The sequence below is a fragment of the Caretta caretta genome, chromosome 2, assembly GCF_965140235.1.
Source record: "Caretta caretta isolate rCarCar2 chromosome 2, rCarCar1.hap1, whole genome shotgun sequence".
Taxonomy (NCBI): Eukaryota; Metazoa; Chordata; order Testudines; family Cheloniidae; genus Caretta; species Caretta caretta.
Window position 1 is genome coordinate 3467817 of NC_134207.1, and position 24937 is coordinate 3492753.

Sequence of the window (24937 nt, forward strand, 5' to 3'; positions counted from 1 at the left end):
TACTGCTGTGGGGGTCCAGGGAGGTTGTTGGGATTCTGCCCTAGAGCAAGTCCTGCCCACAGAAACCCTCTCTAATCCTAAGGCCCTGCCACCCCCTTCTGATCCCTGCAACCCCAGGAAACCTCCCTCTGATCCTGGCACCCTGTCCCTCATCCCGGAAACCCCCCTCTAATCCCCGTACCCTGCTCCATTGCCCTTCCCTTTCCCAGGACGTGTGTGTGGAGCAGGCTGGTTTCTCCTGCAGCCCTCTGAGAGGGGCCATCTCCAATGGCGGCTGATGCCCTTCGGGCCCTCGGGTTGGGGAGGAGCCAAGCTGCCCTTCTCGCTTGGCCCCAGTTTCAGGCCCCTGCCCCCCACTTCCCTACAAGGCAGAGAAGGGTGAACACTGGGTTGTTGCTCCCCCCGTGCCCTGCAGTGCGCTGGGCTGGGGCCGGCCTGGTCCAGAGCCTTGGGCTCCTATGACGTGCTGGGCTCTGGGAGATCTGCAGGGCCCGGAGGGGGCTGGACCCCCTCCAGGGGGTGAGACTAAAACCTTCGTTGTGGCCTGCCCTTGGCACGGGACCCTGGGCGGCTCTGCCCGTCTGCGCGGGTGGGCTCGGAGGGGCTGCCTGCGTCAGGGGCCTGCAGCAGTCAGACACTGATCCCTGGCACAGGGCAGGCTGGCACCCGGGCCCCCGTCCTGCCCTGCTCAGGTGGGCATTGGAGGGGGCTGTGGGGCTGGCAGGGCTCGCCGGGGTCGGCGAGTTCAGCGGTTGCTCCTGCAGGCTGATCCATGCCACAGCCCGGGGGCAGAGGACGGCGGGGGTGGAGCGATGTGGTGCCCGGGACCGGCAGGGCTTATCTCCTGCCTGAGCGGGTCTGTCCCTTGGCCAGTTCAAACTCCACCGGCGCCGTGGCACCTTGCCCCCCAGGGAGCGAGGGGGAGGGGCGGGATTCCAGGATTCTGCTCTTGTTGGGGGTGGGGTGGGGGTGTGTGCGTGGTCCCTCCCCACGCTGCCAAGAGAGAGCGAAAGCAGCGTCACGCTGCACCTGCTCTGCGGTATCACCCCACCCATGGTCAGGGGACAGGGTCCCCTCTCGGTGTCCCCGGTTCTTGGAGGATGGGCCCAGTCTCTGTGCCCCGCCCCCAGCCCAAACTGGCCTTGTGACTCCAGTTGCCCTGCGCGGAGGGGGCGCTGTCCTGGCACGGTGCCCGTCCCCCGGCCTTGCTGAGGGCATGGCCAGGGCTCGGGAAGTGGCATCCCTGAGCCCAGCTGTTGCCAGAGCCCTTTGGGACAGGGCATGAAGGTTGTGGGTGGGGGAGCTGATACCTTCCCTTGTCACCCCCAAACTTTGCCCTCCAGGGGAATTTCCCCAGACTTTCTGCAAGGGGTGTCCCCCAGCCCCTAGCACAGACCCTCCATCCCAGGGCAGAGGGCGTCTCAGCCAGGGCCTGGGGGAGCCCTCGCAACTGGTGATACGGCCCTTCCAGACATTTGGGGGCTCTGATCAGCTGCACCCCTCACCCCACCATTAACCCTGTCACTGCCATGCAGCCCCCTGGCTCCCTGGTGGACATGGTTTAAAGCAGGCCTGGCACTCCAGCCCAAAGGACAGGGGTGCCCAACTGCACCCAGGTGGCTGGAGGGGTGTGGGGGAGGGGCATTGCACCTCCATTGCCCCCTCAGGGTGAGGGCCAAGGGTATCTGTGTGGGGAGGGAACTGGCATGAGGGGGCCCTGGGGGCTGGGCAGAGGCACCCAGTGCTGGGCTGGCAGGGAGGGGTGTGGAGGGATGGCTGGTAGGGGGGCGGTCTGGGGGAAGGTAGGTAGGTCACTGGAATGGCCTCTGGGGATAGGAAGAGCGGGGGGGGGGGAGGAGCTGCTGGGGGCTGGGTTCCTGGGAGCTGAATCTCCCCACCTCACCTGTTGATATCTGAGCAGGGCCCCAGGCGCTCCCCCCCCCCCCCGACGAGTGCCCCACTGACTGCTCCAGCTGTCGGCTGTGGGGCTAGCCTGACAGTTGGGCTGGGATGGCCCCAGCCGGGCCAAGGGACAGGCCAGACCTGATTCCTCGTGGCATGTGGCTGGCAGCAGATCCCCTGCCGGGGGGCAGGGAGGGGAGGGCAGCAGTGGGTCAGGCAAGGGGGTGTCCAGAAGGGGTTCACCTACCGGGGCTGATTGTCACCAGGCAGCTCCAGGCTGTAACAGCCCCGACCCCCGGCCAGGTGGTCCTTGTGTGGGTGGGTCCCAGCACAGACCCCCGGGGATGGGCGTGGTGCAAAGAGCCAACTCAGCTAGCCCTGACTGGCAGAAAGGCTGGGTACAGGCTGGCCCATGGAGCCTGGGTGCCCCTCTCCCTCCAGGTATGTCTGGCAATTGGAGATGAGTTCCCTGCTGCCCCGCCCCCGGAGTTGCGCCCACCCCCAGGCACAGGACAAGGCCCCAACAGTGGGGCTGCCCCTCCACAGCGCTGGATCCCAGAGACCACCACAGCCAGCTGCAGATCACAGGGACGGGCTCGCAGCGACTAGCCCCACAGGCAAGAGGGCACCGTGGCTCCGTGCATGGGACAAGCATAGGAACCCGCTCAGCCCTCCTGGGGGAGGCAGGGCTATCCTCCACTAGACGGGGAAACTGAGATAGAGATTGGGCAGGGCCTGTGTCTCAGAGGGCAGGTGCTGGGCACTTGTGAATGTCGGCCCCTATAAGGGGTCTCAGCTCATGCACCCAGCCCCCCAAAAAACAGCACGCACAGAATGACTGGAATCCAGTGGCCCAAGGCTGCGTGTCCCAGGGTGCTAGGGCAGGGATCCATGCCCCCAGCGCCCGGGCACCGCCAGAGCCACCCTGCAGGGCTCCCACCCAGAGGGCAAGCCCTGGGCATTCACCCGCTCAGCTGGGCGAACTCGCCCCCCCGCCATGAGTAGCTGAGGGAGCGCAGGGTGTGCGTCTCCTCTCCAACAGCCGAAGGGCGTCGCGTGGGCTGGGGCAGGCCAGACCCCAAGTGTTATCTGGGTTCGACGGACGCCTGCCCCAGCCACTGGCCCCCAGCTCTGCTCCAGCCCCCCCGGGGGGGAGGGATGGAGGTGGGCAGTGGGAGTGGCTGGGGGAGCTGCCGGGAGTGCGGCAGGGGCGGGCTGGGGAGACCCAGCTCTTTACATTTCCTGAGCCGGCCGGGGCTGCCCCCGCCAGGCAGCTGCTCCTGGAAAGGTCACGCAGCTGCTCGGGCTGCACACAGAGCGAGGTGACGCCCTCCCAGCCGCCCGCCGCAGCTCTGCCACAGGCTCCGGGGAGCGTGCGCTGGCGGGAGGGAGCCCCTGGGAGCCGAGGAGAGTGCCAGGCCCCCAGCGAGGTGAGTGCCAGCCCGAATGGGCAGCTCCTTGCGCTCTGTGCTCCCAGGGCTGCCTGGACCCGGGGCAGGGCACCAGCCTTTGGGTCCTTTGGGTGGCTGATGCCCAGCAGCGCCCCCTGCAGCCTGGCATCGAGGGAGCAGCTCCCATGGAGCTTTGCTTTATGCCCCGCTGCTCCCCTAGCCCAGCCCAGCACGCTCCCTCCAGGGCTACCTGGGCTGGGGCAGCTGCCAGGGCAGGGCAGCAGGGGGCGCTGGCTGGTCAGGTCACAGCCCCTTGCAGCGGGGAGCGCAGGGCTGTTCACTGGAGCTCACCCGCGGGTGGGACCACCCAGGCCAGGCAGTCCTTCTCCGTCGTCCTGCTGTGACTATCCCAGGCGGCGGGGCTCCCCGTCCCCAAGATTGTGCCCCCAGGGCTGTGCCCGACACCCGTGTTCCTTGGCTCAGTGTCATCCCACTGCTTTCGATTTACCCCCTGGCTCCCCCTTCCATGGTCCCCTCCCCTGGTCCCACGCCTCCGGGGCAAGGCCTGGCGGGACACAACCTCGTGGCTCCAAGCCCCGATGCTTCGGGCGGCTCAGCTCTGGACATCCTGCCCTGTGCCAGTGGTGTCTGGTACTGCAGGGCCCAACACCGGCTCTGCGTGCGGCACCTGGGGGCGCCGGGGCAGGAGGCCCCTGGGTCTGCGGTCCCAAATCACCCTGGGCAAACGCATCCACGTCCCACTGCAAACTCCTGCCTGAGTCATTCGGGGGCTGGGGATTGGGCTCTTCCCAGTCCAGAGCAATCGCTGCGTTTCCAGCCGCGGTGCTGGGCCCTGCCCCATGTCCCGTCTCCCCCAGCCGCGGTGCTGGGCCCCCCCCCCCGTCCCATGTCCCCTGCACTAGTTCTCCGTCCTTGCTGCGTGTCCAGCCGCGGTGCTGGGCCCTGCCCCTTGTCCCCTGCGCTAGTTCTCCGTCCTTGTGGGGTTTGCAGCTCGCCACACGTCATGTCATCTGGGCAGCGTCATTACTAGTGATTGCACCAGTTGGGGGGCGGAGGGGGAGGGTCTGTTTATTCGGAGCGGGGTGGGGAGCGACTGCCCGCTCTGCGGGTGCTCCTGGCTGGTGCTGACGGAGCCAGTCTGGAAAGGGACTGGGAGTCTCAACAGCTGGTGATTGAGAAGGTGGGGCTGGGACCTGCAGCCCTGGCAGGAGGCCCAAGGCAGGAGGGGCCCAGCACCCCCCATGCAGCCTATCAGGTCCCACCAGGCCGGCACAGCCTCCGGCTGGGCTCAGCTCACATGGACTGATAATCAGTCAGGTCCAGGTGGGTGTGTCAGCAGGGCCCTGCCGTGCCACTTCTCCGTTAACCCGCCCAGTGCTGGAACCTGGGGAGGAGGGCGGCATAACCTCCTTCTCCCTGAATCTTCCTGCTTGGCTGGGAAGTGGGGCCAGGGGGCACCTAGATTGGGCACACCCCTGCCCTGACCTATTTCTGGAATCCCCTCCGGTTTTGGGACGTTACCTTGAGCCTCTTCCTCACTGAGGGCTGGTGCCTTGGCCTGGCTGGGGCAACCAGAGTCTGATGGACCCAAGCAGGAGGGGGATTGCGGGCTAAGCCCTGGCAGGTGGCAGTGCCCTGGATGCAAACGGTGCAAACTCACCCAGACTCTGAGTCACCCTGAGCAGCTGGGGCAGGGGGAGCTTGGGAGGTGCCGAACTCACCCTGCTCTAGAGAGGGAACTTGCCGTACAGACTCCATGGAGCCGGGGGTTGTAACTGGACGAGCCAACTTCTGCCAGGGTGGCCTAAACCGGCTCAGCAGCTCCTGTGCACCTGGCTGAAGTTCAAGGGCTTCTCCATGGTCATTAGCATCGCGTCACCGCACAGGAACCTGGGCTGGTCCCCAGGGACACGCCCCGGCCCCTGGCAGAGCCACGGGGCCGGGAGCTGGCTTAGAACCCCCAAGGCCACCCAAGAGCCACATGCTGGGAATGGCGCTCAGGCCTCCTGCCTGCCTGGGCTCGAACCAGCGACTTGGCTGGATACCTGTGTATGTGGCAGGGCGGGAACGTGGAGCCGATATCAAGAGACATCCTAACAAAGCACAGCTGCGGGCTTTGGGGACCCAGCCGAGCATGACAGCAGGAGAATTGGGGCTGGCCCCAGTGCAGCGTGAGGGGCCGCTGTGCTGCAGGGAGCAGGGTGGGGCTCAGTAGAGGGCGTTCTCTCACAGTCAGTGCTGACCCTATTACCCAACAAGCAGCAGGGGCCGCTGTGCTGCAGGGAGCAGGGTGGGGCTCAGTAGAGGACGTTCTCTCAGTCAGTGCTGACCCTAATACCCAATAAGCAGCAGGGGGCGCTGTGCTGCCAGGAGACTCACTAGGGGGCGCTCTCCCCTGGCAGGCAATGTTGGCCCCAATGGCCCAGCCCCGCACTAGGGGGCGCTGTGCTGCAGGAGGTGCCATCTTTTGAATGAAGCCTACGACCGAGGTCCTGCCCGCTTGGTGGCCATTAAAGATCCCAGGGTACGTTTGCAGGCGTACAGGAGTTACCCCCGTGTCCTGGCCAAATCCCAGTGGCCATGATTCCACTGCATCCCCTTTAATTTCAGCTGGGCACAGGATTCTTCTTCACTTCCTCTCCTAAAGCGCTCTGTGCTGTTACTGCTCGCTGGGACGGCTGCTGCGCTCCACCCCAGCAGTGGCTGCAGGAATCCCTCAAGGGTCGGCGCTTGTAAATCAGTATATTAATCACCTTGGGATCCTTGCGGTGTGACTGTGCCCCCTGGCCCAAGTGTCCTTCCCCTGGCTCCCTGGGCTGGGGGCCGGTCCCCTCGCCACCCAGAGGCCTTCTTGCCAGCGCTAATGGGGGCGGGGGGTTACAAGGCTCAGCTCTGCCTGGTGCCAGACTTCTGCCTGTTGGCTCTGCCCACTGGCGCTTTTCCCCTCACCAGCCTCCTGGCAAGACCCAGAGACACCCCTCCCGATGCCCCTTTGCTGGGTTAAATAGCCACGGGAGGAGAACTCGAGCCGGGGGGCCAGCGGGAGAAGGGAGATGGAAACGGACCGGAGAGCTGGACAGAGGCTGCTGGAGGCAGTGCAGAGGGGCAGCGGGTGAGGGCATTACAGGGTGGCTGCTCCAGACAGGAGGCGCTGCAGTGGAGGGGACATTCTCCTGCACAGAGAGCTTGGCGTTCGGGGACCCGGCCATGTATAAGCTGCAGTAATAGCTTTCGGCTACGCGGGAGCCCTGCAGGAATGATCAGAGCAGCAGACTGGCAGCCAGGATGCCCTATTCATGGCTCTGCCATTGGCTCACTGGGTGACCTTGGGCAAGTCATGGCCCCTCTCTGTGCCTCAGTTTCCCCATTGGCAAATGGGGCCCACCCTGCTCTCCCAAGGGGACTGCGAGGTGTCAAGCACGTTGATATTCCTGGAGGGGAGTCGGTCTGCTTGTGCTGTAGGGACCCAGGGACTGATCCAAAGCCAACCTGCCTCAGAGCTTGGCAGCGGCAGAGGGGAGAGTGCCCCCTACTGAGTCACCTGCCCTGTTCCCCTCAGCACAGCGCCCCCTTGTGCCGGGCAGGGGCATTGGGGTAGGGGCACTCTGCCCTTGCAGTTAGCGCTGTCCCCAGTGCCCCAGCAGAGTTTCATGTGGCTATGGGATTGCGCTTCACTCCCTGTCCCAATCTGCTGTGCCGTATTTCTGCTGAACGACTGCCATGCTCCACCCCAGAAATGGCTGCATTTCAGTGGTGGGGGAAGGGAGCCCCGTACACAGCCTGCAAAGCAGAGCACACTGGGATGACAGTCACCCCAACGAGGCTCAGAACTGGGGAGAGAATGGCTCAGCTGCTGCCTGACACCAGCTTCCAGCCCCTCAGCGCCCAGGGGACTCGGGCCCTGCAGTCCCGACCCAGGCTGGCTGGCTGACTGGCCCAGGCAAGATTTCACTGGGCCCAGCCCATTTGGATTGGGCAAGAATCAGCCAGAGCCGTTGCCCCAAACTGAACCCCAGAGCTCTTGAGGGCTGTAAAATCCCCAGCCTGTTTGCTGATGGCTGAGCCAGGGAGACCCTGCCCCCGCTCAGCGGATCCCCGCGGCGGTGGGGTGGGGGGCCCTTCTCGCGCTAACCCCAGATGCCGAAGAGCTGGTTCAGATTGTTTCCAGCTCACCCGGCTGAACTGAAAACTCCGGCTCCTCCGCCCCAACCTCTGCCCACTTCTGAAATTCCCCCGTGAGCACCACGGCCTTGGATCATACCGGCCCCCGGCCAGCACTGTGAAACCAGTTCCTTGCTGCACAGCGGGCCCCTCACCCCACTCCCTGTGGCCCTGGCTGGTCCGGCTCCACGCCGCTCTGCCTGCCAAGGTGTCCCCTTCACTCCACAGTGAGGTGGTGCCATGCTTGAGGGGCAGTGAAGGCCATTGTGCCACACTGTCTGCATCCCTGCTCCCATCGCCCTATTCTGGGGAGGAGCGGCCTCCCATGAGTGGATCGCAGGCCGCTGGGTGGCTCCGTGCCCAGAGCTGGGTGCAGTTGACGTTCTCCAGCCGGCCCTGTGATCACCTCAAGCGGGGATGGTGGACTTGAGCATGCCTGAGCACCCATTACCCTAGGTCAGCCTGCGAAGGCTGGGCCCGGGGCCTCTGGCTGGCTTTGGGAGAGCCCAGCTGGTTGCCCAGCTCAGAGAGGGTCAATGCCCGTGAGATTCAGGAGTTATCAGTGGGTCCCTGTTCTAGGCTTTTCCCCTCCCACGGCTATTATTAATTCCTGAAATGCTTTAAAAACTCCACCTATTGACAGGAAAGCTCCTGCATCGTTAACGGGTCGCGTGGGTGAGCTGGAACACTCAGTAACAATCCGTCTCTCACCTTCTATGGAGGGGTCTCAAAGTGCTTTACCAAGGTGGGTGAGCACTGTAACAAACTGTTCTACTGTGTGCCATATGCACTATACTGCCAACAGACAATGGAGATTCTCCTCTACACCAAGTGGCATGAGCCAGTGCTTTCAGGACTGGATAATCTGAGCTGCCTATGCAGGATGGCACCAGGTCCTGGGTGGTCACTCACAGATACTATCCCCATGTTACAGAAGGAGAAACTGAGGCACAAAGAGATTTATCTGACTCAACCAAGCTCACAGAGCAAGTCAGGGATCAAACCCAGGTGTCTGGGTTACCAGCCCCACCCCCTGCCTGCGAGACGAGGCTGCCTCCCCGGATCAGTCCACTTGAATTGTTTAACCTGCCGGGACCCAAGCTCAGCTGGGTTCTACAGTTGGTGACATCGTTAACGCCCGATACTTGGGAGACAGCCCAGCCGGCCTCGGGCTCAGGCAGGTGAGTGGTGACTTGCAGCGTGTTCCCATAGGTGGCTGGAGGGGTGTTGTTAGGGCAGCAGAACGTGATGGCTTCTGTCCTGGCTGGGCCACTGACTCACTGTGTGACCATGGGCAAGTCCCTTCCCCTCTCCAGGGTTTGGGGGAAGGGTGGGGCCATGAACCACCCACCCTTCTCAGGTGGTTCCCAGAGGCTGGGACCTATGGCTGGTGGGTATGTGTCAGCCCTGCCCCTGGCTGCAGTGAGGCGGCCCACATAAGAACCCAGGCAGATCATCTGAACTGTTCAAGTGTGTCTCATAAGCTCTATACTGCTGCAGCTAAGGGAGAGTCTCCTTTACTCCAAGTGATCCAGGCCTAGTGGCAGAAGGTGCCTGGTTTTCTCTCCCTGCTGCTGGGCATTAAGCCTGGGTTGGCCAAGGAGGCAGGTCCCATTTGGTGGGGTCACTTTGCCCCAAGATTCTCTGCCTTGAAAGGTGAGGAGAAAGGGGGGACCTGGCCTCACCCTCTTCCCAGCACTGGCTGTGGGGAGTGGGGGGGGCTGTTGACCCATCCAGGAACGGCCCAGAGGGGTGACATACTGCCAAGCACCGAGTTCCCCACCCTGCAGCACAGCTCCCCCTACTGCCGCACCAGAGAACTGTGATCAGCAGTGACTCAGAGACGAGAGCGCCCCCTGCTGAGCCTCCCAGCCCACTCCCTGCAGCGCTGGCTCAGAGGGGAGCGCACCCCCTACTCCCTGCAGTGAGTGGCTCTGTGGGCTGGTGCGTTCAGCGGACCTGTTCCCCGGTTTGCCGCCTCGTGTGCGGAGGGAGTTGTGCTCCAGGCCTGGCCTGGTGGACACAGTGACCTGGGCTCCGCTGGGTGGGTGAGGCTGTAACATCGCTCAGCGCCCCTGCCCGCTCCCCAGCCTGATACCCCCTGAGCAGGCTGTGGTGAGAGGAGCCCTCTTCCTTGGCCCCTTTGGGCAGCCCCACAGGTGTTACCGGGCACATCCCAGCGTCCCAGCCCGCGGGCCTGTAGAAAGGCCTCTGGGGTGTATGTGTCTACAGTGTGCTCCACTGCCCTCTACTGGATGGAATCAGAACCACTTGACTGTGTGTCCTAGGCCCCGTACCACCTGTGGCTGGTGGCGATTCTCCTTTAGCTCCAGTTGCGGGAGCCTGGTGGCAGGGAGCCTGGGCACCGTTCTGAGTGGTGGCACCGTGACAACCACGACGGCCACTGGCAAGATACAGGGGCCTCCGGCTCTGTTCCGGACGCCCCAGGCCCATCGTTAGCCATCCAGCCTAGCCCTGCCGAGCCCCGGCAGCCCCCCGGGCCAGGAGCGCGGGAAGGGGGAGATAACAAGCCCAATTTCCCTCCTGGAGCCTGGTGAAAAACACTGTGGGGGGCTGAGCGGGGGGGTGAGGGCTTTCTGCCATTGTGCCAAATGGGCTCCAGTCCTGGCAGGCTCCCAGGGCCTCCCGCGTCCCTTTCACTCTCTTTTCTTCTCCCTCCCAGGCTGTGTCTCTTTCAGCACCGGGCTGTCTCCTCCCCCCCCCGCCCCCCTTTCTGCCCCTTCTGCCCCGTATTAAAGAGCTTCTGAGCAGCTGGCTCCAGCTCTGCGCCTGGGAACCCGGGGCGCCTCCCGAGCAGCTGGGTCGGTGCTCGCGTCCCGCGGGGGGTCACGCCTGGCTGGGGAGGGGGAGGGAGCAAGACAAGGACCAAGTCCCTGGAGGCTCCGGGGTGGGGTGGTGGGAGGGAACTGGGCCAGGGAAGAGGGGAGGGAGCAAGACAAGGACCAAGTCCCTGGAGGCTGCAGGGGGGCGGGGGGGGGGGAAGAGCCAGAGTCCAGATCCCTTCCCCCGGTCAGTTTCCTTCCCTCCCTCCCCGGGCACCTGCCGCCCCCATCCCTCCCCAGCCCTGATCCGCGGCTCCCCCTCGAGCCCCCGCTCCAGGGACGTCCCCCCGCCAGCCCCCCGCTCCTCCCGGGCGGCTCCCGCGGCATGAAGGCGCTGCAGCCTGCCGGGGCTGCGCGGGTGGCAGCGGCTGCGCTCAGCCGGGCACCCCCGGGGGCCCCGCGCCCCGGCGCCCCGCTGCCGCCCCCGGCTCTCAGCTCCCTCCCCTCCTTGCCTTGCAGAGCCCGGGCGGATCTGGCCAGGATGGCGGAGAACGGGCTGCGGGACAAGGTGCTGAGCCTGGACTCCATGAACCCGTGGGTGAAGCGGGTGGAGTACGCGGTGCGGGGCCCCATCCTGGCCCGCGCGGTGGAGCTGGAGGAGAAGCTGAGGCAGGTAAGGGGCAGAGCCGCCCCCTGGATCGCTCGGCTGGGGCCTCACCCCGTGCCCGCCCCGGCTGTCCAGGCTGGTTGGGTCGCCAGCCCCCCGGGGCAGGGGCCCGCTGTGCTGTTTGTACAGCGCCTGGCACTGTGCGGCCGCCCGCTCTCAGGGGGCCCTGGGGCGCTGCCGGAATAGCCACAGTGTTGTTAGTAAGAGTTAGACCCCCTCCGCGGGCAAGGCGGGCATCACCATGGGCAGGTTCTCTCAGCAGTGCCCACTGGGCCCCCTGGCCACCCTGTGCCCCCCAGTGCCTGGACACCTGTCCCCCTGCCCCCCCAGTGCCTGAGCACCCTGCCCCCTGGCCTTCCAGTGCATGGGCACTTTGCCCCATGCCCCAAGTGCCTGAGCCTCCTTCGTGGGCCCTGCATGAGCCCTCCCTGGGTCCGATCCTGAGCAATGCCCCCAGCTCCTCTTGAAGCCCATGGGAAGCATCTCCTGGGCATGGGCCCTGCGTTCCTCTGAGAGCACAGCGCCAGGCTCCTCTGACAGCCGCCCTCCAGTCATCGCGTCCCTGGCACCCAGGAGGGCGCCCAGCTGCTGATTTCTTCACTGCGTGCTGGGAAGCCCAAGGTCTTGAGCAAAGCCCTGGACGTTGCCTGTGAATTAGCTGCACTTAGTGCCCTCAGCCCAGAGCCCTGTGCAGACTCTGTGGGTGCTTTTCCCGGGAGCCCGCCAGCACTGCGGAAACGCAGCCACTTCTGGGGTGGAAAGGGGCAGCGCGCAGCAGGGCCAAGGAGCAGGCCGGGAAGGGAAGACAAACTCCACGTGGAACTGCAGAGGCGCGGGGGCAGGGGGTGGCCGGGTGATACTCCAGGCACCGAGGAGCTGATGGGCAGGAGAGAGACTGCTCACACTGGCAGGCCCTCAGTTCTGGGGCTGGGACATCCTCTCCCAAGGGGATGGAGCGGGAGCCCAGTGCCTGCCACACTGACAGATCCTGCCAGACCCCAGGGACTGCCACACTGGCCGTGCCCTCATCCGGCGCCCTGTCTGGTTTTGCCTGGTCAGGCCACCCCACCAGCTGGAAGGTGAGGCAGGGGCGGGGCCAGTCACCAGGGTTACACTTGCACCTAGGCTTGTACTCTGCACACCTGGGCGCAGGTGTCTCCCTGGCCTGACATGGGTGGCTCATTTACATAACCTGGCTCCAATCCCTGTGTCACTCTTCCCCTCTCCTCCCTCTGTCCCCACGCCAGGACCCAGGGGGAGGCAGGAGGCTCCCAGAGGGAGGTGATCCAGGGCTGGGAGCTCCCATCTCTGGCACTGGCTGGGTCCGGGGGGTAGCTCTCTGCAGGGGGCTCAGCGAGGTGCTGTCCATGCCCGCTAGGGCTGGGCTGCGTCTCACTGTCCTGGTGAACATGCTAGTGGTGGCGATGTGCGTGCAACCACGTGGCTCGGAGGGATCCAGTAAGGGTTAATGGGTGGGCAGGTTACAGCCCAGGCAGGCTCCATGCCGCCTTGCCAGGGATGGCCGCTCACTCACACTGAAGGGCAGGGGGGACGTCCCTCCTGCCCTGACAGCCACTGACAGCCGCAAGCTCTGGGCCCTTCCTGCCCGTTCCTGGCACTGTCTGGTCTGGCAGGTGCAGGCAGGCTCCAGGACAGGGGCTTTGACAGCCTCGCTCACCCTGGCACAGGGCGTCAGACCCGGCAGCAGTGACCATCCTGCCAGCATGGCCTAACACAAGCGGCTGGCCAGGGCCGGGAGCGGCCGACAGCCCAGTCAGGGCGCAGGGAGTGCAGTGGCCCTGGCCAAAGAGAGGCTCCAGGTCTGTGTGTAATCCCTGAGCTGGCTGAGACCTGTAGCTGCAGAAAAACCAACCTGCACACGGAGCCAATCTGTGGGCACTTAGGGCTCCAGGATACCCCGGGGCTGCGTGCATGGGCACCTGCTATAACTCATAAACAGCCGGGTTGGGATTTGAATCCTCTTGTTCCAAAAACCCAGGCCCTGCCACTTGAGCTAGAGGAGAATCCTTGAGCTGTGAGCAGTACAGGGCCTATGACACAGAGCTGGGCAGTGCTGAGTCCATGCAGGAGAGGGCAGTGGTGTGTGGGTGTGGTCTCACCAGCCAGGCCTCCCCTCCCCTCCCAACAGGCTGTGGCTGTCCCCTGCCCAGTGACTGCTGCATGCTATGACGTGCCAGGGGGGCAGAGGTTGTGCCCTCTGTGGTTAGCAGTGGGAGCAGGCTGGGTATGCCCCTGGCTGGGAGGGTTCCTCTGGCACCAGCAGGTTATGCTTTCCCAGGCCTCATGGCATGGTGCCACCTTGCCAGCTGCTTTGGCTGCCTCTCCTGCAGCTTGCGGTCAAAGGAGCCTGTCTCGCTGCCAGCCTCTGACCAACCACCACAAGGGATGGCCCAGTCCCCTGCACGGCCCCCATGCCCGCCCTGGATTGCATCCAGCTGGCTTGGCATGTGTCACGTCCCCACCACGTAGCCCACGTCCCCAGGTCCATGCCATTGCTCTGCACACACACGCGGGGTCCCTCGTCCCTGCACGGGCTCTGGGCTCAGTCCCCTGGGGGCCCCAGATGGGGGTGGGGGAGACAGCCTGTCCCATCCCAGCACCTGGGACACAGTGGGGCCCGCTCTCCCTCTCGTCCTGACCCTGGGGGCGCTTGGGCCCTGGGAGGGGCAGCACAGGGCAGAGGGCGTCATGAACGGAGCTGAGAAAGGCCTGCCCTGCCTGGGGTCCTGGGGATGGGCAAGCATCCCTGGGGCGTGGGGCGTGGGTTTGGGACAGGCAGGCCAAGCCCAGAGCCACTCGGCTCCTTGCAGCTCGTGTGCCCTGCCAGGGCCGGGCGCTGCCCTGGTTCTTGGCCCCTGATGGCCAACCGGGGCAGCGCAGGGCATTCCCGTGCCGGGCTGACTGTGTGTATCCCTTGTGCAATGCCTGGCGCTGGGGGTTTACCCGCACAGGTCAGGGCAGGCATGTGGCGAGGGGCAAAGTCCCTGGGGGCGGGGTGGGGGCACTTTCCCCAGCTGATCCTGGAGCCAAGTGCAGCGTCCCAGGCTCAGGATGACGCAGGAATTCTTGCTTCCGAGACGCGTCATCCCGAGGGCAGTGACCTCCCTGCCTGCGTGGGTGCTCCAGGCTGGGCATGCAGCCAGGCCTGGGACGCCCCGGCCCCGCCCACAGGAGGCGCTGTGGGGAGCGGGGGCAGGAGTGCCAGTGCAAGAGCCTGGCTGGCAGGGACCCAGCAGCTCTGCTCCGGCCTGGCACTGTGGGGAGGGCGCGACGGCTGCGGGGCAAGTCGAGGGCTGCAAGGCAGGTGCGGCAGGAATCCGCCAGCCGGGAGCCTCAATCAGAGCCCCTCACTGCGGAGCTGCACTGGGCAGCGGGACGTGCTCGCCCCCCACAACCACAGCCCACTTAGGGACACCAAGGCCCCAGGGTGGCGCTAGGGGGCGCTGTGCTGCACGGCAGGGGGGCATCAGTAGGGGGCGCTCTTCCCTCCGGATGCAGGCCCCGGGGTGGCGCTAGGGGTGCTGTGCTGCACGGCAGGGGGCGCTCTCCCCGCTGGATGCAGGCTGGGTATCATAGCTGGGGGACAGGGGCAGCTTTCCCGGGGTTGGCTCCGTTCTCCCTCCTCCCTCTCTGCTCCCACAGGGTGAGAAGAAGCCTTTCACAGAGGTGATTAAAGCCAACATTGGCGATGCCCATGCCATGGGCCAGCGCCCCATCACCTTCCTGCGCCAGGTACAGCAGGGCTCTGCCACTGCCGGGAGCGGGAAATGTGGGGGGGAAAGGGGGCGACCCCCCCTCCGATCTGAGTTTGGGGGACAGGCCTTGGGCTGGGCCCCTGCCGCTCTGCGGGTGGGGGTGGGGGTGGGGAGGGAGCTGGAAAGAGCCTGTGCCGAGTTTGGGGGTGGGCTATAAAACCCAGCCAGTGTGGCTAGTACCCCTCTGCCTTTGTGCAGGGGACACTGAGGCACAGGAAGGGCAGGGTTGTGTCTGAGATGGCTCATGGCACCAGTTGTGGAGCCAGCAATAAAAGCCAGGAGTTCTGGCACCCAGCCCCTCCCCTGCCCCTGGCTCTAACTACTGGCCAGAACTGCTGGGCCATTAGACCAGAGCAAGGGGGCACAGGACCCAGACAGTGGGGATGAAAGGGCTCAGGAGCCTGTGGAATTCACTGCTGCAGGAGCTTGGTAACTCCAGGCATGGGCTAGACGCTGACAGCCCTGAACTGAGACGCTGCCAAGTCAGGACTCGAGGCTCCTCCCTGCAGCCCCATCACACGGAGCTGGGGGCCCTGCTGGTCCCCAAGTTCCCTGTCAGCCAGGCTGCTAGGCAGGGAGGGCTCCTGGGGTGGGGGCAGCTGCGTGGCTGTGGGGTGGAACATGGAGCAGTCTTGAGGCTTTGTGCCCTGCAGGTCAGCGCCTTGTGCCTGTACCCCGAGCTGCTGAGCAAACCCCTCTTCCCTGACGATGCCAAGCAGAGGGCACGCAGACTGCTCGCAGCATGCGGAGGGCAGAGCATCGGTGAGTACCCCCCCCGGGAACTCAGCCTGCTGCCCATTGCCCCCCCCCCCCAGGAACCCAGCCTGCCACCCCCCCAGGAACTCAGACTGCTGCCCCCACCACAGGAACCCAGCCTGCTGCCCGTTGCCCCCCTCGGGAACCCAGCCTGCTGCCCCCCGCCCCCCAGGAACTCAGACTACTGCCTGCTGCCCCCTGGGAACTCAGCCTCCTGCCCACTCTGCCCCAGTCCAGTGTGCTGCCCAGCCCAGCTTGCAGCCCCCTCCCCAATATGCTGCCCACCCCCTCAGGCCCAGGGCGCTTCCAGGCCCCCACCCAGCCACAGCAGAGTCACACATGACCCATACGAGACCTGCAGGGGCGCGTCCAGAGCCACATGGGACATCTGCTTGGCTAAGGGCCCAGGCCCAGCTGCTCTGGGCGCACAGTGCCCACAGGCGAGGGCTGGCACGGCCTGGTAGCCTTGCTGGTACCCTCGAGGGCGCCACATACAGAAGAGCAGGACCCTGGAATGTGTTAAAATCTCTGTGTAATCTACTGGGTGGCTTCTGGGGGAGATGAGTTTGGGGGGCTCCGGCTGATACCCCAAATCCCCTGTCCCCGAGAGGGGCCCCTCCAGGGCGGCCAGGTGTCCCAGAGACGCTGTCCCTGTTCCCTGCATGGCTGACAGCATCTCTCCAACCGGGAGCACTAACCCCCGTGATGTAGCCCCCCCCAGCCGGGCCCCAAGGGCAGCACCCCCTGGAGCCTCCTCTGCTCACCAGCACCCCCCAGCGTCTGCTACCCCAGGCCCTAGCTCGGGTCTCTCCCCCGCCAGGTGCCTACACTGCCAGCCCTGGCATCGAGATCATCCGCCAGGACGTGGCACGGTACATCGAGAGGCGGGACGGGGGCATCCCCGCCAACCCGGACAACATCTTCCTGTCGACCGGTGCCAGTGATGCCGTCATGGTAGGGTGTCCCATCCCCCCCAGCAATGGGCACACACGGGGGGCTGCAGGCTGGGACTGAGGGGTATCGATAGAGCTGGGTTGGGGGGGAGTCCAGGAATGTGGGTCGGGAGTGAGGGGCACCAGCAGAGCTGGCGGGGGGGGGGGGGGGGAGCGCCAGGCTGGGCTAGCAGGGAGCCGCGGGTCGGGAGTGGGGGGCACCGGCAGAGCTTGGGGGAGGTCTCTGCTCCCCCTGGGATCTTTACTCTCTCCCGTTCCTGAGCTCTCGGTGCCCCCGTGCCCGGGGAAGAGTTGGTCTCTCGCTCTGCTGCCTGGTTGCTGATGCCCCTGGAGCTCCCAGGACCCCTCCCCCCGAGCCCCTCCCGCCCCGCTCTGGGCCCTGGGCCACCCCTGTTGGCTTTACCCTCAGGGCAGCGCCCAGGGGGCTGGGACCCAGCTCTTACGCCAGCGTTGCCTGGGTGCTTGGGCAGCCTCACAAAGGGCCCTTTGTGCCATGCTGGGCACAGCCCTGGCAGACTGGCAGCCACAGGCCTGCTGGGAACTCACAGGCTGGGATAGTGGGGTGGGGGGAGGGATGACAGAGGGGGGCAAGAGGGGTATGGGGAGGCTGCCTCCAGGTAACCTCTGCGAGGAGCAATGGGGGGCAGGCATCTGACCCAGCCCTGCACCCCTGTCCCTGGGGGTGGGGGGTGCTCCAGGGCCGTGTGAAGTGGTCCAGTGGGCACTGCCCAGAGCATCAGTGGCCCTTTGGTCCCAGCCCCCAGGGCCCTGCTGCTCCTCGGGGGGAGCCCTGACCCAGACCCATTGCCACATCCTCGTGCCCCTCTGCCCCCCGCCCTGCGGCCCCGGTGGACCCCTGGCCCCTGCCCGGCCTGAGCTGCCCCTGCCCATCCCTCCCTCTCTCCCCAGACCATGCTGAAGCTGCTGGTGTCGGGGGAGGGCCGGTCGCGGACGGGCGTGATGATCCCCATCCCCCAGTACCCGCTGTACTCAGCTGGCATCGCCGAGCTCAACGCCGTGCAGATCAACTACTATCTGGATGAGGAGCACTGCTGGGCGCTGGACGTCGGGGAGCTGCGGCGGGCCCTGAGCCAGGCCCGCGATCACTGCCAGCCCCGGGTGCTGTGCATCATCAACCCTGGGAACCCCACGGGTACCGCCGGGCGGGCAGGGAGGGGAATGGGACAGGGGCCTTTCTTCCCCAGGGGGCGCCGGCTCTGATCCAGCTGCAGGGCAGGGACTGCCAGGCTCCGTGGGGCCCGGGGGATCTCCAGAGGTGCCCAGCCAGCACCTGTCACCAGCCCTTCACTCGTTAACTGGCTCTTTTAACAAAGCTCCAGCTTCCCCCTCACCAGCCAGGGGGCTGGGTACTGAGAGGTCAGCGCAGGGGGGCCAGGTCCGGGTAGCAGCTGAGCCCCGCAGCCAGGGTCAAGCAGAGGCAGGGTGGACTAGGGGTTACAGCTGGGCACGGGAAGCCAGGACTCCTGGGTTCTATCCCAGCACTGCCAGACTCCGTATGACCTTGGGCCCGTCTCATCCTCCCCCTGCCCCCACGCGTCAGTTCCTGGCTGTAACACGGGGGCGACCCTGAGCCACCTGCCAAGGGCCCGTGCTGGGAATTAGTGCTTGTGAAGGGCTTTGAGATCCTCAGGTGGGCAGAGGAAAGGGGCAAGGTGACCCAGTGTCTGGGGCCCTGGCACCATGACTTGGGTGCCATCCAGGCAGAGTGAGGGGCAATGGAGCGAACAGTCCAGCCCAGTGCTGTGCCTGCCTCCTGGCCTGTGCCCCCAGTGCTGAGGGGGACGGTGTGGGGGGCAGCAGGTCTATGGGGCCCTGTATAGAGCTGTCCCCCAGTGCCAGGGTGGGTGAGGGAGGCCTAGGGGGCAGGAGATCGAGGCTGCTGTGGGGCTCTGTGTGGAGCTGTCCCCCAGTGCCAGGGTGGGTGAGGGCAGCGTGGGAGGGCAGGAGGTGCTGGCTGGTGCGGGGCCTCCATGTCCCCCCTGATGGGCTTGTCCTGTGCCCACAGGCCAGGTCCAGAGCCGGAAATGCATTGAGGATGTCATCAAATTTGCGTGGGAGGAGCAGCTCTTCCTGATGGCCGACGAGGTGAGGGCAAGAGCTGGCTCCTAGCCCCGACTGCCCCACGGCCAGGCTCCCTGTCCTGGGGTGCGGTTATCTCGGGGGCGGGGGCGAGTGTCTCTTTTGGGGAGCCAGCCCGGTGCCCCCCCACCAGAGGGGCGGGCAGAGCTCCGGGACTGCCCATGCCCAGAGGAGTGGGCTGGGCTGTAGGGTCCCGTGGCCAGGTGGGTGTTGGCCCTGGCGTGGCCTGTAGGGTTGGCCATATTCCTGGAGGTTTCATGATCACACAACGTCATCTTAATTAAAGATTCATCTTTGACTCCTGGAGACACCAGGACAATCCTGGAGGGTTGGCACCCCTAGGCCTGCCTGTGGGACCGGCGGGTGCCCTGACCCCCCTCTTCCCCCCCACAGGTCTATCAGGACAACGTCTATGCCGAGGGCTCCGAGTTCCACTCCTTCAAGAAGGTCCTTTTCGAGCTGGGCCCCACGTACTCGAGTGTGGTGGAGCTGGCCTCCTTCCACTCCATCTCCAAGGGCTTCATGGGAGAGTGAGTGGCCCCTGCCCGCCCCTGGGCTGCCCCACGCCCCGAGGGCAGCCTGCCCAGTGCCCGGGGCTTGGGGCAAAGCACGGCTGGCGGGAGCAGGGAGCGGGCAGCCCACCAAGTCAGCTGCTCAGGCCCTGCCCGGGACCCCCCGTCCACCCTTCGGGGCGGTTCTGACCCGGAGCTGAGCCCAGCCGAGCTGCTCACAGACCTGTACACGCAGCCCAACACCCCCCACGGCTTGTGTGTCACGGAAGCATGATATGCCGGGCGGCACCGAGCCGTGCCCCTTTGCCCTGGGGTCCCAGAGACCTCGCCCCGCAGGGGGCACCCCCAAGGGGCAGGAGGGACACAGCCCCCAGGGCATTGAGGGGCAAGGTAGGGACTCATGGGGTGCCTGTGGGGGGAGCAACAAGTGATCCCTCCCAGTAGTGGGAAGCCAGGCCCCAACCCCAGGGGTCCCAGAGGGATGGAGGACAGGCCCTGACCCCAAGAGTCTCAGAGGGAGGGAGAGCCAGGCCCTACTCCGCAAGGGTCCCAGAGGGACGGGATAGCCAGGCCCTGCACCCCAGGGGTTCCAGAGGGAGGGGGGAGCCAGGCCCTGCACCCCAGGGGTCCCAGAGGGAGGGGAGCCAGGCCCTGCACCCCAGGGGTCCCAGAGGGAGGGGAGCCAGGCCCCATGTCTCGCCCTCTCGTCCCCCAGGTGCGGGTTCCGCAGCGGGTACATGGAGGTGGTGAACCTGGATCCGGCTGTGCAGCAGCAGCTCTCCAAGCTGGTGTCGGTGCGGCTGTGCCCACCCGTGCCCGGCCAGGTGCTGCTGGACGTTGTCATGAACCCACCGAAGCCTGGCGAGCCCTCGTACCAGAGCTTCATCCAGGTAAGTGCGGGGGGCTCGCAGCCAAGGCCCTGATCCCGGCCACCAGCCCCAGCCCCTCCCTGAGGGGCACCCCCCACCAACCCCATGGGCATCTTACCCCATAGCCACCAGCTGCCCCCTGCACCAGCCCCAGGGAAGGCCCCATCCCCCCCTCCACCACCCCCATGGGCCTCTCACCCTGACCCCCAGGCCCTGCTATACCCAAGTGCCTGTCCCCACTTCCTCCTGCATGCAGCCCCTCCCTTCTCCCCCACGGCAGCCCCCTGCCACTCAGCGCTGTGGGTCTCTCTCTCGGCTCCCAGGAGAAGCAGGCAGTGCTGAGCGACCTGGCCCACAAAGCGCAGCTGACCCAGGAGATCTTCAGCCAGGTGCCCGGGATCCGCTGTAACCCCGTGCAGGGCGCCATGTACTCCTTCCCCAGGATCCAGATCCCAGCCAGGGCGGTTCAGGAGGCCCAGGTGAGAGCTGGGCACGGAGCAGCCTGGTGGGCGGGGGTGGGGGAGCAGGGCCTAGGGTTGCCAGGTGTCCGGTTTTCGACCAAGGGACCCTGGTGGCTCCGGTCAGCACCGCTGTGTGGGCTGTTAAAAGTCCAGTCGGCAGCGCAGCGCGGCTACGGCAGCTCCCTGCCTGCCCCGGCTCCACGCGGCCCCGGAAGCAGCGGCCTGTTCCCCCTCCGGCTCCTAGGCGCAGGGGCGGCCAGGGGGCTCCAGGTGCTGCCCCCTCCCCACGCGCAGTTCCCAGCCATGGGAGCTGCGGGGGCAGCGCCGGCAGATGGGGCATCGCGCGGCAGGTGCCGGAGAGGGGACGTGCTGCTTCCGTGAGCTGCCTCGGGTAAGTGCCACCCGGGGCCCGCGCCCCTCACCCCCTCCCACGCACCAACTCCCTGCCCCAGCCCTGACCCCCGCCCACCTTCCAAACCCCCCAGCCAGAGCCTGCACCCCCTCCTCCACCCCAAACCCCTGCCTCAGCCCGGAGCCCCCTCCCACACTCCGAACCCCTCGGCTCCACCCTCCAGCCTGGAGCCCCCTCCTGCTCTCCAAACGGCTCATCCCCAGCACCACCCCAGAGCCTGCACCCCCCAGACGGAGTCCTCTCCCCGTCCCGCATCCCAACCCACTGACTCAGCCCGGAGCCCCCCTCCCATACTCCGAACCCCTCGGCTCCACCCCCCAGCCTGGAGCCCCCTCCTGCTCTCCAAACGGCTCATCCCTAGCCCCACCCCAGAGCCTGCACCCCCCAGACGGAGTCCTCTCCCCCTCCCGCATCCCAACCCACTGACTCAGCCCGGAGCCCCCTCCCACACCCTGAACTCCTCATTTCTGGCCCCACCCCAGAGCCCGCACCCCTTCCCACATCCCAACCCCCTGAGCCAGCCCAATGAAAATGAGTGAGCGAGTGAGGGTGGGGAGGGTGAGCGACCCGGAGGGGGAGGGGGGAATATGGAGTGAACAGGGGCGGGACCTCGGGGAAGGGGCGTGGCAGGGGCGTGGCCTCGGAGGAGGGAGGGGGCTTAGGGTGTTCAGTTTTGTGTGAGTAGAAAGTTGGCAACCCTCACAGGGCCAGGGGAGAGCCGGGCACGGAGCAGCCTCGGGGATGGGGTTGGGGGAGCAGGTCCGGGGAGAGCCGAGCACGGAGCAGGCATCTCTGCTCCCCTCCCATCTCCCCTAAGCCCAGCCCTTGCTCCTCCCCAGGCCCGGGGCTTTGCCCCAGACATGTTCTTCTGCCTCCAGCTGCTGGAGGAGACGGGCATCTGCGTGGTGCCAGGAAGCGGCTTTGGGCAGCGAGAGGGCACCTATCACTTCAGGTAAGGGCCCCCCTGGCCACGCTCCGCACCCGGATCCCCTGGGAAGGGCTGGCAATGTGGAGCTGGGAGAGACCCGGCAGTCTGCACCCCCGCCCGAATCCTGACACCCACCCCCTCCGCCCGACTCCCACAGCTGCTCACACCCCCAGTCCTACCTGCCATCCTCCTGCCCCTCAATCCTGACCCACAGCCCTGCCCCCTCGGGAGGTCTCTGACTCCCGCTTTCTCTTGTGCCCGCTTGCGCCCAGCTGTGCAGGGTGATGGGGGGTGTTAATGGGAGCGGGCGGGGGGTGGCAGGATGGGCTCAGCCAGGTGCCCGGGGCTGAGGGGATCTCTCTGCCCACAGAATGACCATCCTGCCGCCTGCGGAGAAGCTCCAGATCCTGCTGAAGAAACTCAGCCAGTTCTATGCCAAGTTCACCCGGGAATATTCCTAAGGTGCTGCCCGGGGCAACCGCCCGCTCTGCCCTGCCTGTCCATCCAGCGCCCGCCGGGGGCTGGGGCAGCTTCTCCCTCTGGCCGTGGGACTGGCCCTCCCCGCCCCCGTGGCCCAGCTGGCTGAATTCCACTAGCCCCATGCAGCCTGCTGGGCACTGCTGGATGAGGTGCCCTGGCATCTGGGCAGGCCCTGGCATCGCCAGTCAGTGGGACCTGCGGCTGGGCTCCGGCAGCACCCTCTGTGGTGCACCCCTATGCTCCCTCTCACGCACGTCCCCTGGCCAGGCTGTATCAACAGCACTGCTCCTGCCCCCTGGTCGGTGCCAAGCCCCAGGTGCCCACCAGCTCCTCCCCACCCACATAGTGCCTTGAGCCATCTCGTCCTGAAGTGCCTTGTTCCCCCACCTCCTCTGCTGGCCCCCGTGCCCGGCGAGGGGGCAGCCCCGTGGCTCTGTCTGCCCCACAGGCCAGGCCAGCAGGGCTCCCTGCGCCACCCCCTTCCCCGGGCTACAGCGGGTCGGACAGAGCCACCCAGGGACCCAGGCTGGGCACACGGTGCCTGCCCAGGTGGAGAGCTGCCTGCCGGGGGCATGGACAGCTGCAGCCCACGGAGGGACGTGCCCAGCCCAGGAGGGTCTAAGTGTCCCTGTTTGAGCCTGCGGGGCTTTGCTCACCCCCGCCCAGCTCGTCCCCAGGGCCTCCCTGCGCCCGGGTCCTGGGCAGAGACGCGGCCGGGGGCTGCGCGAGGGCCTGGCCTGGAGCCCCCAGAGCAGCAATAAACAGTTAATGACTGAACAAGGGCTGCCATGCTGTGTCTGGGTGTGGGGCTGGCCAGGGTGGGCGCAGTGATGCTGGGGAGCTCGCCAGCTTTCACCCCTGTTTTGTGCTCAGTGTAGCTGGGCCCTGGAGCCACAGGGCCGGGCTGCAGGGAACAGGCGGGACTCAGCATCCCATGGAGAGCGAGCCGGGTCCCCTGGTTCTCCCGTGGGGAGGTGGCCACAGCTGGGGGCAGGGGAGACATCCCATGGGGCAGAGGACAGGAGCTCGAGAAAGGAGGAGGCCGGGGAGGGAGGTGCGTCCCTGGGGATGGAGTCAGCTCTCTGCCCCACTTAGTGCCATAGTTGATACAGGGGCAGGACATGGGGGCGGGGGTTAAGCTCAGGGGTCAGCCCCCGGTCATGTGTCCTGTCCCCCGCACCTGTCCCACTCAAGACTGGCGCCTGCAGGATGCCCCGCCGGACTCCCAACAGCAGCGAGAGCGCGGGAGGGCACCGTCCCTGGGGTGAGCACAGCGCCGGCGTCCCCTCTGTGATGAGCTGCAGAACGGCCACTGTACACCTGGGCTCGGAGACATGACGGCGCCACGCGGCCTGTGGTACCCTGTGCCCCCTGCCACTGCCCAGGCCTCGCCCCTCTGCCTCTGCATGCCGGGCCTGCCTGCCGCCTGGGCCACTAACAGCTGCTGCTGCCCTGCCGGGGGGTCAGCACCCACCAGAGCCAGCCGGGGAGTCGCTGCAGCTTGGCTGGCACTTGGCACTGCCCGACGCTGGTAGGGGCAGAGCTCTGGCTGCCCAGGCCGCAGCCAGCTGACTGATAAACCCACCGCTGTATGGAGAAGGCTGGTTGGTGTCAGGGCAGATCCTGGCTAGGGGCGCTGGGCCCTGACGAGGGGCCAAGTCTCTGCCAGGCGTCAAGGGCAGAGCTCCCTGGGAAGGCAGGAGGGCTGGAGCCCAGACGGGCAGTCTAGGAGGCGGGGAGGCCGTGTGGCCTGCTCTGAAGCAGAGTGGGACCCCTGGGGGGTCTGCCCCACTGTGGGGGTTTCTCCAAGGGACTGTTTACAAGGTGGGGGAGTGTCACAGTGGTCCTGTGGATCCGTGACAGTGGGGTAGGACGCTGCTTGTGGAGTAGGGGGGCGGGGTGAGGGCGCAGCCTGGAGATATGGGTGGGGGGGTCAGGGTGCTGCTGGGGGTAAGGACCAGGGGATCAGGGTGCCACCCTGATGTCAGATACAAAGAGGGTCAGGGCACCACTTGGGATAGGCACCGGGGGGGGGGGGGATCAGGAGGGCTTGGCCTTGTTTCAGCACCCATCAGCCCAAGGGCTCAGCCAGCAGAGCTGCTCTGGGTATGAGGAGCTGCCTGAAACCCAAGCCGCGGGCTTGGCCCATGTCCGCGGCCCGGGAGCTGGCCAGGCTGTGTGTGCCTGCCAGTGCATCGGCAAGGCCAGCCCATGGGGCGTGAGCGCTGTCAGCAGTGGGCACCACTGGGGAAGGAGCAGCCGTCCTGCCCCAGCCAGCAGAAGCAGGTTCTCTTCAGCAGCCAGCTGGATGGCGCCATCCATGCACCACCTGCCCTGGGCCCAACCTGCCACGAGGAGCAGGACAGCACGGCACGAGCCGGGGCCATGTGGGCGGCAGGAATCGAACCTGCAGCCTGACTCCCAAAGCACCAGTGCTAAGGCCAGACCCTCCAACCCAGCAGTGCCCAGCAGGCTGCGATGTAGAGGCCGACATGGACGTGGGTCACCAGGACACTAGTAACAGACAGGGTCTTTCCTTCTACCATCTCACGGCACGTCCCGGGGCAGGGCAGGAGGGGAAACTGAGGCATGGGGAGGGGAAGGGGCTTGGTCACACATTACACGGCAAGTCAGTGGCAGAGCTGGGAAATGAACCCAGGTGTCCAGACCCCACTGAGGTGCTCTGACCCACCAGGTGAGGCTGCCTCTGCCAGGACAGTCCCAGGCATTTGTAGCCAGCGTCTCCAGGCAGCTTGTGTCACGCA

General features: G+C 66.2%; 1 protein-coding gene across 5 annotated transcripts; it reads left to right on the plus strand.

Moving 5' to 3' along the window:
• Nucleotides 1–3135: 3135 nt before the first annotated feature.
• Nucleotides 3136–22952, plus strand: LOC125632932 (alanine aminotransferase 2). Of its 5 annotated transcripts, XM_048841863.2 has the most exons (13): nt 3156–3332; nt 8410–8656; nt 10778–10931; nt 14589–14678; nt 15355–15463; nt 16278–16411; nt 17320–17563; nt 18437–18516; nt 18904–19040; nt 19738–19912; nt 20215–20370; nt 21604–21716; nt 22063–22952. In XM_048841863.2, the coding sequence occupies exons 3-13, from the start codon at nt 10800–10802 to the stop codon at nt 22151–22153; spliced, it is 1461 nt and encodes a 486-aa protein (XP_048697820.1). In that variant the 5' UTR covers nt 3156–3332; nt 8410–8656; nt 10778–10799; the 3' UTR covers nt 22154–22952. The 5 variants fall into 5 exon arrangements, with proteins under 5 accessions (XP_048697816.1, XP_048697820.1, XP_048697818.1 ...); XM_048841859.2 differs by lacking the exon at nt 8410–8656 and having other exon boundaries at nt 3136–3332; XM_048841861.2 differs by lacking the exons at nt 3156–3332; nt 8410–8656 and adding an exon at nt 10207–10297.
• The last annotated feature ends 1985 nt before the right edge of the window (nt 22953–24937 follow it).